Source organism: Lepisosteus oculatus, chromosome 7 (genome assembly GCF_040954835.1).
Source record: "Lepisosteus oculatus isolate fLepOcu1 chromosome 7, fLepOcu1.hap2, whole genome shotgun sequence".
NCBI classification, from domain to species: Eukaryota; Metazoa; Chordata; class Actinopteri; order Semionotiformes; family Lepisosteidae; genus Lepisosteus; species Lepisosteus oculatus.
The window spans coordinates 36835856-36850382 of record NC_090702.1 but is presented as its reverse complement, the minus strand read 5'-3'; the positions used below and the strand labels follow the sequence as shown (position 1 = coordinate 36850382).

The 14527-nt window shown below is 35.5% G+C and overlaps 1 protein-coding gene across 6 annotated transcripts in view; it reads right to left on the bottom strand.

Annotated features, from left to right (window-relative positions):
- Window positions 1-2058: 2058 nt before the first annotated feature.
- The window catches only part of celsr1a (cadherin EGF LAG seven-pass G-type receptor 1a), a 102269-nt gene continuing 89800 nt past the window's right edge, over window positions 2059-14527 (bottom strand). For 2 of the 6 annotated variants that reach the window (XM_015352651.2, XM_015352656.2), the window contains 12 exons: window positions 14300-14500; window positions 11929-12103; window positions 11525-11637; window positions 11315-11394; window positions 10298-10424; window positions 9754-9879; window positions 9453-9589; window positions 8400-8503; window positions 7110-7271; window positions 6060-6293; window positions 5441-5705; window positions 2059-4313 (listed from right to left, as the gene is read on the bottom strand). In XM_015352651.2, the coding sequence (XP_015208137.2) occupies window positions 4286-4313; window positions 5441-5705; window positions 6060-6293; window positions 7110-7271; window positions 8400-8503; window positions 9453-9589; window positions 9754-9879; window positions 10298-10424; window positions 11315-11394; window positions 11525-11637; window positions 11929-12103; window positions 14300-14500 (1752 nt within the window). In that variant the 3' untranslated portion in view covers window positions 2059-4285. Of the gene's footprint in view, window positions 4347-5436; window positions 5706-6059; window positions 6294-7109; window positions 7272-8399; window positions 8504-9452; window positions 9590-9753; window positions 9880-10297; window positions 10425-11314; window positions 11395-11524; window positions 11638-11928; window positions 12104-14299; window positions 14501-14527 lie in introns of those variants that run through there. The other 4 variants (XM_015352652.2, XM_015352654.2, XM_015352655.2 and 1 more) reach the window with 4 other exon arrangements.

Genomic DNA, 14527 nt, shown 5'->3' with positions numbered 1-14527 from the left:
TATTTAAATTCAAGTTTGCCCTTGAAGAGCAGCAGTTAAAAGTTGAGCAATCAAAAATAAAAGAGTACGATAAGATTTCAACATTTCTATATTAAAAGTTAAACAATGGTTGGAAAACATTGAATAGCACTGAATCAAATGCAAAGCTGTAAAAATAATGTTCACATATATTCACAAAATTCAGATTTGTTAAATCCCTGCAACTATGTATAAATGTGATAAACTGAATTCCAATATTATTTAGTCACGTGGTAGTTTCACAAAAATGGACAATGGACAATACATTATCGTCTCATATGGAATTCTGAGGGTAGTCCAAAATAAAACATTTTGACCTAAAAAAAAAGTTGCCAAAAACTTTAAAAAATCTATTAGATATCCCAAATTCAAGGTTCTTCTTGCATGCAGTTCAGGCTTTGTATCCTGTGGCATGTATTGTAATACAATTAAACTGGGACACATAATAGTGTCCAAGACATTTAAAGCTAATGTGATGGATGCTAACTTGAAGAGAATGTAAGAATGTTTTACCCAAAAGCACAGCCTGAAAAGTTGCTTGGAAGGATAACGCTCACCCAGGGGCAGCAATTGGGAATCTTCAAAATCAGGAGACAATGTCTCCGAAGGCTAGAGGCATTTGAGTTTGTCCTCATGAGTCTGAAGTCTGTGGCAGAGCTCCATGGCAACAAAAAAAATAAAGACTTGAATTTGCCAAACAGCACCTAATCAACTCTCAAGCTAAATTAAACTATTATGTGGCTGGAATTCAAAACACAAATTGAAAATCTATAAACACCCTCACCAGGAGTATTATGAGAACAGAAAAGTGAAATTAATGTTGATAGAAAACATCCCTTTAAAGAAAAATATAAATGGCCCCATTCTTCTTCAGTGTAGGATTTCATCCTCTTCCCTTGGTCTCTTGGACAGCCTGAGGATGAGATGGTTTATAAAATTTACTTAGATATTTTATTAAAAAATGGGTGTCTTCAGCCACAAAGTTTGACCTTGAACACACATAGACTTTACAACAGCAAACAGATTTTACAAAAGTACAAAGCTTTCATCAAGCCCAATGACCAAATGGTTAAGAATGTGTGAAAAGCAGCATAGACTGTCTGTCATAGTCTCTATCTAGTCTCTCTATCATAGCAGAACATCTATGATATGAGCTGAAGAAAGCAGATCACAAGCAAAATGTGCATAACCTGAAAGAGATGGAGAGGTTCATGGAAGAGTGGTCAGATGTCCCTTGAGCAATTTAGTAACCCATTAAAAGGCTACAGAAAGTACCCCTCAAGGTTATCAAAACCAAAGGAAGGTTCACAAAATCCTCATTGCCATAGTATGATTAATTCTGACAACAAAGCTTTTAAAAACACATGTAATATATTTGACCAATGTATTGTTTATACACATACTATTAAAAGTAACACAAGCCCTTAGTTCAGATTTTTTTACATCAAAGAATATGGAAAATAATATTTTTATCTGAATAGTCATGCTGTATGAATCCAGGAATACATTTGGAGGCTATTGGAATTTTATGAAAATGATGAAACCTTCATATGTAGCAAAGTAAATCATATTTACAAGCAGACTGTTGTTAAGTACTGAGGGTTAAGTAGCTTTTTCATGTCTGATGAAAAATGTACTATTCCTGTTCACAGATCCTATTAAATTCAATGCATATAAACCATACAGTGCTGTTGTTAATAAAAAGATTAGTAGAGCTGGAACCTAAAAGTCCCAATGCATTTAAGCATGATTTGCAATGCATTCATAGTTGTGCCTGGCACGGTTAAAAGGGGATTTATAGTCTTAAGTTACTTTACCTTTTAGGGATAATTCTTGTGAGAGTTATATAATGTTTCAGTGTGGGAGTAAGAACCTGAAATACAGACAGAAGTAGCTTCTGGTTGTTTTCTTTTTTGGATTGCTTTGTGTTTTCTTAGAAAAACAAAAAAAATACATACAGTAGCTGCTTAATGACAACAGTGTGAACACAATGCTTTGGTGATCAGGTAAGTCATTTCTGTAGATAAAAAGACAAAAAGCTTAAAAATTCAAAACTTTATTTTACAATCTTACATTGTTTTCCAGTGTTTTGTAAAACAATAAATATACATATGTTACAAAAATTCCAGTGTCTATCATAAAAATTAAAAATAGTTAAAAAACTAATGAATAAAAATCAAGAAAAAATATACATACACTGGGTCAAAATGTACACGAGAATTGCTGCAAGTGTGTAATATTTACTGGAGAGTTGCAGACTGAACTGAACATAAAGTGACAACTGAAGGTGTTAGACTACATTCAGATCTGTGGTTTTGAAACACGTTCTTTCATGCAGTTCAGGCATTGTCTTCTGTGGCATTTAATTCAATTAAACTGGGCCACAAAAAATGTATTTTCATGGAGGCTGGGTAAGAAACCTTGTTTTTCAGATAAAGCATTTCTTACAAATGTAGTTGTGGCTACACACAACTATTTAGGAGAAGAGAATGAAACATCCCATTGACTGTACATTTCAGATATCAATGTTGATAAATTTCCTTTTTAGTGGTAAAGACCCAACATCTTTTTTTTTTACAATATGAAGACTGCAGTTTTGTAAAACATACGGAACAGAATTACACAGAATGCTGTTATCATATTACCACAATGAGTGTGCTACTGTGAAAGATAAAAACAGCAAACTTTTGTATAAACCACAATCTTGTTGTGATAATGACAATTAGGTATGCATTTCCACTTACAAAAACTACTTTCTGGGGAGTTATGAATATTAAAGAAGAACAAGATGTGAATGTATTTAAGACAAAAATGAAACATTCACATGTGCCTGAACTTCTGATACTGTATTGCTCTTAAGCTTTTGGGATATAGCTGCCATATTTTGAAACCAAATAGCACCTCATTTAAATTTAAATGGATGATATCTGATGATAGATCAATTGAATCACTTCCAAAAAGCTGTGCAATGTATTTAACAAGTCATCATAGCAGGTAAGGCATTTTTGTATTCCTTAATGAGTGCTTTGCAAACAGCCTGAGGGTAATGAACAGCCACACTTCACAAAATGGCCTCAGACTCCACCTTGGCAACAAGGGCGTATTTTCTTCTATGGAGCACTGCACCAGCGAATTCAGAACATCTCCACTTTAAACACCTACAGCTGTACAAAAACTTGACCAAAACTTTTTATTACATAGAATGGTCCATCTACACCCATTACTATTGCTTTTATCTAGTTGTCAGCTGTTTTTAAAGTACCTTAAGGCAACAGATGAATATTTGGCTTATATGTGAGTATTAAGTTCCAGACTTTGCAATTACATATACCACCATCCTTCAAAATAACTTCAGTGGAGCTACTCGTTTTCCATATCCCACATTTTCCATCACTGAGAAGGTGTGTAAATCCCTTAAAAATTTCACAATCTTCTGCCCACAGAATTCCGAAAAAAAAAACAAAAAAAAAAAAAAAAACCCTCTCTGATTTCATTGTCTGATGAGGGTGCAAAACTCCAAATACTTCCTCATTAAAACAATTTAATGACTGTAAATCATACAGCACAGCAACTTCAAGTACAATTGTGCAACCAACAGTAGGAGATTCGTTTAAGTACAGAAGCTCCTGTAGCAACACATATTAAAATGCGAAGTACAGTATAGACGCTAGCTTTTCTTTTTCTCCTAAGAAACGGATATGATAAAAAACAGGATAAAAAAACATATCTACAATTTCTTTTTACATAAAATGCATTCATTTAAGACTGTTTCTCTCTCCCAAAGCCAGAGACAACATGACACATTGGTGTGCTTTGCAGTTCACTGGGGCAAGGCTGCAGCGTGTCACAGAAACCCTCAGTCATCATTAGCAGACTTTACTGAGGTTCTTTCAGTAATGCTTCAGCGTTGTTAATGTTTCTGCTTCCCATCACAGATTTGTTTACCACAGTCAGCTCCTCGGATAAACAATAGCAGAGTAGTATCGCCAAGTGACAGCAGCATGGGGCAGCACATTGGCTACCGATGTCGTTTATTAAGTGATCGCTTCAATTGCCTCGATCCACCTTGTTGCATAGTGGCCTTTCACTTCCGCTTATTGTTTGGCACTGTTCACAAATACACCATGACAAAACCTCCTGCTGGTGCAGTCACATACATTCCCTTTTCTAGCAGGTAAAAGTCTGCAGTAATATTCTTCTCCATAGGAGCTGATGCAACAAAGTGTCTTGTTCACAGGCTTTACTTGAGCCGAGAATGGGGAGTCCCTCATGAGTGTAATACCCCCTTAGGGTTCCTGGTGAATCAGATTGAAGTTTCATTACTTCCTCTGGGCAGGAGAGAAAAGAGGAAAAGTAGACATGCAGGATTAGGGGGATGCAGTGGCAGGCAGGCAGGCAATGTCTGACTTGACTGAACAAATGCAATCGTTTAGTAAGATGTCATGCAATGTGTTTAGACACGTTCTGTTAAACTAGAGAGAATATCTTAGAACTCTGAATGGAGCACGCAATCTTTTCAGCGAGTACACAGAGTTTCCGCATTTCCCCCCTTTTTTTAAATTACTGCAGATTTTTTAACCTGAGATACTCATTTCTCCATTTACACTTCAGATGGCTTGCACAATGGGCCGAAGGAGAAGCTCTGTAATTTTATATGATGGGTTTCAGTTTATTTCTTGCCAAATGGCACAATGTGCATTCTATTCGAAACCCACTTTGCTTTTCATCAAAACAAACAGGGATGATGTAACTCTATATTGGTCTGAGAATCACTACAGGAAAATCACAGAACTGTTCTTTGAAACAAAAATTACAAATCTACAAAATGTTAGTTTTTTAAACGTTCATCACATTAACAGTCGTTGCTTTTTAATTAAACATCTGATTAAAGCTATGTGAGCTTTCAGCTGGACAAAAAAGGCTGACAGGTAATCAAGTTTACAAAAGGCAATGATTGCACGGTTAAAGACTCTGCTCTCAAAGGCTAATTTTCTAACAATTAAGTGTACTCATAGAAAAGTGTAGTCTCAAAGTAGGAGAAATCATTATCACAGTAAAATTTAAAAGAACCAAGAACATGTCAAAGTATAACTGGAATATTGATACAGCTTAATCCTACACTATCAAAAAATGCATTCAGCCAAATAATTGTCAACCCTTTGCCTGTGAAGTGAGAAACATGCAGACAAATATGAAGGCCAGAAATAATCATGCACATGAATATATGTATTCTCGCACTCATGCAGGTAATGTATGGTCTTACTAAGCATGCAGATTTATCTGAATATATAAATTAGTACAATTATTGACACCTAACTAATACAACCTGTATTGCATTATTTCAGAGTTAGCCATATGTAAGTTGTGTGTTTTCATAGCAGCACAATATTTGATGTGAGGGCCAATGCTATCATGTACTCACTCCGAGTCCGACGTGTCTCGGTTTATTGTGCCTGCTCGGACATTCATGGCCACTCCATTCTGCTGCTCTCTCAACTGCTGCCTGGCTGGCTGCTTCACAAGGACATTACTGCCAGCGGCTGGACGGATGCCTTCACTCGACCCTATGGACGAGGTCCGCGATGAAATTGTCGGTGGATTGTAATCGGATAGCTTTTCTCGAAGACGGTTTTTCATGTTCTTGTCTGACAGAGGTGGTGGGTAAGTGATTTTGTTTTTCAGGATTCCTGCAGTTTCAAAGGAAAACAAGAAGAATAAATCAATGGCAATTCTGGCACAGTACTATTTAAAACATACAAAGCAGCAGGGTAACGATAAGTAGTATGGCAATGAATGTGAATACCTTATAATTTTTTTATAATGCTATCTTAAAAACATTGTAGGAGAAATCTTATTTTAACTCTGGTCTGGTATCTGTCTATGTGAAGACTGGTAATAACTTTCTTAAAAGTCATCCAGAGAGTGATATCAAGAACAAAAATAGATTTTGTATTTTATACATCTTAAACATTTTCTGCACTTATTGAATGCTGAATTTGAATTTGAATCGTAGGAATCTTTCATGAGGAGGCTTGGCTTGCCTTTTCTCTGCTCGGGTTGATGATTGGAGTTTGGCTGGCTTGCTGGTACACTTTCTTTCAGTGGTTCTTTCTCTTGTGGCACCTCCCCAGTGTGGTTCAGTTTGTTTTCCTGGTGTAGCTCCACATTCACTTTGGTCTCCACCCTGAGCTTTTCTGTGGCCCCTGGGTCCTCACTGTCACTGGCTGTTGCACACTCTGTGGGCCAGTAAGGTTTTACATGATTGGGAACAGCATCTACAAAATCACATAAGGAATGGCATGAGTGATCATTACTGTTAAAAGTACATTTTTACATTTTTTTAACCTGTGTAGTTTGTACACTGCAGAAAAATTAATAATAAATACCATTCTTAGATAATGAATGAATGAACAATATTCATCTATCTTGTTTAAAAGCAGATGACACAAAAATGTATACTGATCAGGCTTCTTCTTTCAAGGATGTCTATTTTTTTTAAATCAACAAATTGACAAATTATACAGTTAAGTGTTGCAAGATTTCAGCTCTCATAATAATATGAAGAATAACACAAAAACCTGAACAGGCTCACATACAACACATGCAGTTGGTATTGGTATTGCAAGAAGTGATGTATTACAGTATTTTGGTAAAAAAAAAAATACTTCAAAAAGCTATTTTCCCATTTAAAAATAATGAATCGGCAATAACTTATATAATTAATTCATATCTAAGATTAGTTGTCATGACAATGAACAATTATTAACCACACTAAACAGAAATAGGACATGCAGCACACAATGTGATTTGTGAGCAGTGACGATTTAACAATTGAAGGCAGAGTGACTCAACCACCCTTGAGCAGATTCTGACTTAACAATTAACTGTGTATTAATTGTTTTCTGAATTCCCAAAGAAATTAATTCAATATTATAGTGGAGGAAAAGAAACTGACCACACTATGTGATTTGTCTCATGATTTAAACATTTCTTTGAACCATTCAGAAGCACACAGGAGTGAAACATTTTGTGGAAAAGGCAATTTAGAAGCTGCTGTGTTACTACTCTACTCCTTCTGCAGCCTCTCTTACCTTTAGGGGTGCTGTGCAGAGGCTGCCTCTCATTATTTTTCGGTGTGTTTGGATTCCACCTCGGCTTCACGTCCACCTCGTCATCTTCACTGTCTGAGGAGTGGGAGGACGCATAAGAGCTGCTGTGCTCATCCACCGAGAGCTCACTGTCTGAATCAGAATCTGAGGATTACAAAAACAAATCAAATCTCACCCTTGGCTACCCAGACATTTTGAACAGTAGCAGTGGAGCTAATTGAGCTTCTGTGAAGCCCACAAGATAGGAGAGAGAAGAATGTACGGGTTAAGAGTCGGAATAAATTGATGAATGTAATGATTTTTATTTTATCTAAGAATAGTTCTACAAAATCCTTATTTCATCTCTGAGATTAAAAAAAAGAATCTTTAACTTTTAACAATTTTAGTGGAGGCTGGTATTTTTGTAGGAAACAGCTTTTATAGGATAATAAATTCCTGAAATTAACAAATAAAATTTACTGAACAGCTGTAGTCTGGAATTCCATGAAAATATAACCAACATCTATTCTAATTATAAGCAAAAGTGATGCACATAAAATACAAAAATATGTAAACAAATGAGGTCACTTGTTGGACTATGAAGAAGAAATGAAATCAGTGTAATGTCCATTTTCTCAATTTAGTAAATTCTGTGATAAAATGCTAATTAAGATTAATATTAATGTGTATTTAAAAATGTTTTTTTCTGTAGATTTAAGCTTTCAGGACATAAGGAATATTGATATATTCTTCATACAAGACTGACTATACCAATGTAATAATTTACATCTAAGCTCTGGTCCATCTCTGTGGAATCAGGAACATTCCACAACACCAGGAGGTTAAAACTTCTTTCCCTTCTCAAACAGATGTATTTTACAACTAATTTGAGTCTTCATCAGATCTGTTTACATTAAAGTAAAAGTTGTCAGAAATTCTACCTATCCTAGTGGTTCAACCATTTGAACACCACTGTAAACGAGTAAAAGAAAGAAAGTCATGATTTTTACATGAACACTACTTGCCATTAATTTGCTTTATAGTTTTCCACATTAACAAAGCAAGGGAACAGCACTTTTAAATTATTGTGGGTTTTAGCTGTCATCTGTGGGAATTCAAGAATTCACATGACCCAAACTATATCAGAGAGTGCACAGCTAGAATGCAACTATATCTAGAATGCATAAATGAATGTTTGAAAAAAAAGAGAATGATGTTCTGCTTGAATACTAGGAGAAATAAGCATGATACGACTAAATCCAGGAGCTGTGTAAAACAGAAATTCAGCCATACCTTCATGCTTGGTTTTACTGCGGTGGAATATAGATGAATCTCCTTCAGGGAGACCCACTCTTGCTGTACTAGAAGATACACTTGGCTTTTGCCCAGAGTCATCCCTAATACCAAAAAAGTTCAAGAACAGATATAAAAACTACAGAGAATATATCCTTTGATTATACAACATATATCATGAGAAGAAGACAGAACATTTTACTGCAGAAAAAAACCCTTTCAATTCAATATTGTTCACATTGTTCACAGTGTCTCTTGCCTGTCTAACAGCTGAGAATTCAGGATTAGGCAAAACTGGCAACAACATGCTCATGATGGTAAATATTACTTTTCCATCACTTCACAGCAGAATATTCCTCTTTGGGATACAGCAGAAACTTTGTGCTATCTGAATGGATATTTATATAGCAGACTTCTTTAGGTGAAGAAATTTGCTTCAGGCATTGAAAAGCATTCCATCAACTGGTCTGATAAAAATAGATTAGCTCAAACTGGAAGAGAGCCAGTTAGCCAGAGGTAAATATATATTCTGGCTAAACAAAGGGCTAGTGCTTCTGTATATATTGCTTTCTTCTGCTTCATGTAAAAATGTTAATTGTAACAGGTGTTTTCCAAAGAAAAAAAAACCCAAACCTTCACACAAAGACATTCTAGTTTGTTGTGGCATGAGATCTTAAGCCATAGTAAAATTAGCTTACATTTAATAAGACTCAAGCCTGTTTACTTATTCAATGTAAACAGCAAACTCTACATCACTAACTAAAGGGTTAATAATGTGAGAAGTCTATCAATTCATCACACAGTGGTGCAGAACCACTTTTCCTGGCAACTCTTTTAGAAGTACAATGCCAGTGGCTTACTTTAGAAAGTGAATGTTCAAAGGTGTCCAAAGCATCTAACAGGAAACATTGCGATGAAATGTACAGGGCAAAGTAGACTGCAGAGATAGGTTTGCAACAGGAATGGTTCTGCAACCGGCCGTGCAGTTAGTTATGTTAGCAGTGAATTGGAAAATGAAAACGTCAGAGCGCCATGCACCCATCACCTGATTACCTGAGCATATAAGCAAGATAGCTACTGTGGCTCTTGGCTGACCTGACAGTGCTCTCGAGCGACACAGTGGACTCTCCAATGGGCGTCCGGTACAAGTTTGGCTCTTCCGTGTACGTGTTGTTACAGTTCAGAGATCGCTAAAAAGAACAAGCCATCAATATGAAACAGTCATACCTACGTTGAAACGCCAAAAGCAAAAACATTGTGTAATCTTTAGCTTTGCTGTTTAACATAAACACAGCACATGTACAGTATGTGAAGTACAATTAGCTTTCCAAATGAAAAAGTATCGGTAACTTACCGTTAATAGAGAGGCTCGTGTTGTACTAGATTCATCAGGTAATGATTTCTTTGCAGTGAAAACGTTCTTTAAATTTTTTCTCACTTCTTTATTAAATATGCAGTGGAAGAAGAAAATGAATATACCCTGGAAAGGAGATGAAGATTGTTAGTATAAGACTGTACCCTTTTTAAATGTATTCCTGTACAGATTAGTTGGGAGCTGAAGGTGACCTGAATCTCAGCAATGCTGTAAAGCTAACGGTGTCCACTGCAGGCTTAATGAAGCTAAGCTGGAAAGTTATAAAAATGACAACGAAAGCTTATTTCGCTGACTCTGTCAGTTCTGAGAAATAAAATGTCTTCCTGCATTCCTTGATTTTATTTGCTAATGATGATTCCTTATTTTTTAACTTATAAAAACTGCTTTAACACTAATTCAAACTCTGTGAAATACGTCATAGAGTAAAAAATGAGGGGAACTCATCAATATTTTATTGAATCCATAGCTTTTAAGGGAGATCTTTATAGTTTAGTATTTCAGAGAAGGATTGTATTTACAGCACCTGGAGACAGCTGAAGACGGCAAACAGGTAATGGAAGGTCATGACATGACTGTTGACTGCCATCAGGCCTAGCAGCCAGGTGGCACTGATCAGCAGGAGGAGGACAAAAGCAGTGCGCAGAGCAGAGCTATAATAGAACAAACAAATCATTCCCACATTACATAAACCTTTTAAATCCAAAACGTTTCACACAAGACCAGAATTGTTTATAAATGTATCCTTAGGAGATGTGCTTCAAATGTGTGAAAAACAAGAATTCAAGAAAAGCTAAACAATTACATAAATGGCTTTGCCAGTTCTGAAATCTAAAGTGCAGATTGCTGGATCAACTGAAACCATCCTCTACATTACACTGACTTTTCACGTACAGTTCTCAGAGGGTATATCAGCAGATCAGTAATAACCTCACGTCTAATGTTGATAATAATACAATTAAGTACATAAGAAAGGAATTAAGTGGGAAGGCCACATCTGTCCATTAATCATTAATCAAATTACAATCAAATTAAGAATTTTTTAAAAGTTTCCTACAGTTTCATTAACAAAAGTTTCCAGTTGTTTAATGTTATTACTGCTGCATTTGAAGTGTTCAAGGTATTACCTATAAACGTATGGGGGGGTATCTTTGTCTTTGACTCTAATCTTTATTCCTTCTGAGCTCTGAATGCTCTGCTGAGGTAATTATTTACTTTTCAAGTTTTTATGTTGTTTAAAGATACCTATACAACATTCCAGATTGCACAGCTTGAGGAACAGGACAGCACAGCCTTAAATGAAAAGCAACTATTAAAGACAGAAGTTTCCAAAGACAAACCATGACTAAGCTAACTCAATTGCCACATCACACATGCTGTAGCTAGCCTGTACTGTAATTTCCCAAGAAAATGTAATGATTTTACATTGCAAATTAATATTATGTACAATGTGAACCAAACTTGACTTCAACAGAGTAGTAAATTACTAAAACCACATTTGCCTTCAAGTGAGTGTCCTGTTGCTGCATGCTATTGTACTCACATGACTCCTGTCTTCTCAAATGTTCGGTGCTTTCTTCCACAAGAGGCCTTTGCAGCTAATATAAAGATCACAATGTTGACCTGTGAATGAAGACAAACACACAAACATGTTCAGATTTCACTCCTTTATACAAAAAAGAACATGTATTTATTTTCTTTAAATCTTCTTTGAAACAAAGGGATAAAAACATTAAATATCCAAGACACTCACAAGCACTACAATGGAAATGGGTCCTGCAAAACTCCATATTAGGGTATCGTGAACAGACAGCCAGCAGAAGTCAGGATTACCATAACCTTGTGGATCCAGGCCTACAGCAAGACCTGTTAAAACAAAGACGAATAGCAGTGCCTTGCTTATGAAAGAAAAAAAGTTTATGTTAAGAAATTTCATCATAATCTCAATCTCAAGTTTGGGCATGTGCCAGACACTTTATACCGACAACTAGTGCCACACTAGGTTATGAAAATCAACACACTGAATCGTCCTAGAAAAGATGACTTTTTGCTTTAGATATGTTTACAACATTTCATTTTGATTATACTGTATATCTCCCGATGATGTCACCTCCATTTAAAAAAACAGGATTTTGCCTGTGATTGTGTATTGCTTACCTGTGATGATGGCTGGTATCCCCCAGCCAATGGCATAGTAGAACCTCATGTGTCCATGGTTTATGTTTCTCACTTCAGTAAGCATGCGGTAGATGTGAAGTCCTTCCACAAACATCCACGCAAAAGTACACATATAGAAATAGTGCAGTAGGATGGCGATCACAGTGCAGACAAACTGGAACAAGCAGAGACAGTTTTTCAGGACACACATCTATACTTACTCACTACAGAAACAATTAGCACCACACCTATAAATGTGGAGACACACCATTATTTCACATAATTTGATACAGAAATAAAAAAAAATACAACAGGGAAAATCCCTATACTTAAGTCATATCTATAGAAAAACTGCAAGGTGACCATAAATCTTTGTATCTTTCAAAACTGAATATTAATTTGCCCACTAAAATTTCAATGAAGAAACTAGAGAAGGTGACTTCCCCAATTATAATCTGTGTTCTTTTGTAGAACTAGATTTTCGTTGTGGTTTCTTCCAAATATTATACATTTACCTTTAGGTGCCTTACGAGTCTTACTACATAGCAACACCAGTTTGTGCATGTTTTCAGATAAATCTGTAAAGCCCCATGGTGTACTTAAAAAAAGCAAATACAGAAAAAATGTCATATCATTAATCAACTGAACAATTGATAATGTACAGGGATTTAGAGCCACTCCCTAAAAGTCCATTATTGCCTAACTAAAACTAATAGAGACTAGGCCATGCGCCAGACACCCTTGAAATATTTGTGAGTTGTGATTCGGACACTTTTTTAATTCTGGGTAAGCAGAAAATGAATCGTTTAGACTGTCCTCGTAAAAAAAAGCAGACTAAAACTTCAAACAGCCTTGTCTGTCATACACAATAGGTAATTGTGGACTTAAATTTTGTAATATTTTCTAACTCTGCATTCATGTGTATATAACAGATTCTGTTATACATTTCCCAGTGGTAACGTAGTATATTATTCCTAAATTGACACAAATAAACACAAATGTAATTTGTTGAAGCAACTGTTTCAATCTTTTGAAAAACCTTTGTGTATTGAAATGACATGTAAAACTGATGAAAAAAATGCACAAATAATCCTTTGTATTGCAATTGTATATCCTGATTCTTTTTAAATGCATTGTTCCCCAGGAACACAAAAAGCAAGCAATACATTAGAGGTTCCATTTTAAAAAACTCTGAAATTAAGATGAGCAGGTTGCTCCTAAACATGTGCATACCATGTCTATTGGCCTTCTTTCAGCAACAATTATTTTCTAACTGTAATATAAAGAATCTTATTTAAACATAAAAAGTTAGTTAATGATTTTTTAGCAATACTTTAAGCTTCTCTTTTCTATTTCCTGTAGAGAAAACACAAGAAAAGTGCACTGACAGATACAATCTCAATGTTGATATATCTCCTTCATGTCAAGTAGGCATCTGTCATGATGACTATTTAAAGTGCTGAATGCTATCAAAGCTCTCATCTCTGAAGGTTTGGAAATTCCTTCTTTGAAAACATAACCCTACTAAGGTCCTCTTTGGCCAGCCATAGGCAAATCAGAAATATTATTAAGTACAGTATTTTCATTAGACAGATACAGCATATCAGCCCTTCTCTTGAAATGCTTATTCACAAAAGAAAAAAAAAAACTTTCTACACAAAGTAACTAAAGCTGCTTTTAAGCAAATAGCAATGCAGTGACATTAACATTGGAGAAATGGAAATCATTCCTGTGGATTATGACTTGTTCAATAAAAAAAATAAATCAAATAAAGCTGTACATGATTAAGGGTGTATGATGTACAGCCAATATGGTATTTTCCTTTTATTAGGAAATAAAAAAACCTTCTACTGAAGACAGTCTAAAGCAAGCAATTGTAATGCAATAAATAATCCATTTCTTAAACCTGGTTTCAAGGCGATTTAGCAGATAAGTCTAAGGATAGGTTTTCTAGTTTGCTCTGAACAACACTGTTGATTCTTAAGCAGATGAAATTTCTGAAGACGATTGGCAAAGTGTTCTTTACAGTTAAATATATAATTAAAACAAAGTGCATGCATCTGGATGAAAAAGGTGTAGTAAACTCTTAAGATCACAAGACTTTTTTGTTGCACAAAATGAAGTTTCATTGGCCAACCAATCGCTCTTATAATATGATCTTATCACCCTTAGTTTTCTACATTCCACTGCTTTTTGAACAGGTAACTTCCTGCACTTCTAAAACTATTGTATGATATGCACAAAGACACAAAGCTACTACAAGTAAAGGTACACTGTGTTATTTATTTCTTAACTGTAAAGCACCTGGAGGAGAAGCAAATTCTGACTTTTGTTTTGGTCTTGATATGTTCATTTTATGCCAGAGACTTACCGGATTGTCAGTTTGATTGATCCCTATGAGGAAGACAAGCTCAGAGAAGAAAAGAGCCCCAACTAGGTTCTTATGGATGTTGTGAAGATTAGACCTCAGCTTCCTAATGATGACCAGTAGCAAGAATGTCACCAGTAAAGCCACAAGAGATATGGCTATAGTAGTGTAACTGACAATCTTCAATGGCAGTACTTCTCCATACTGTAAAAAAAACAACAACAAATGTAT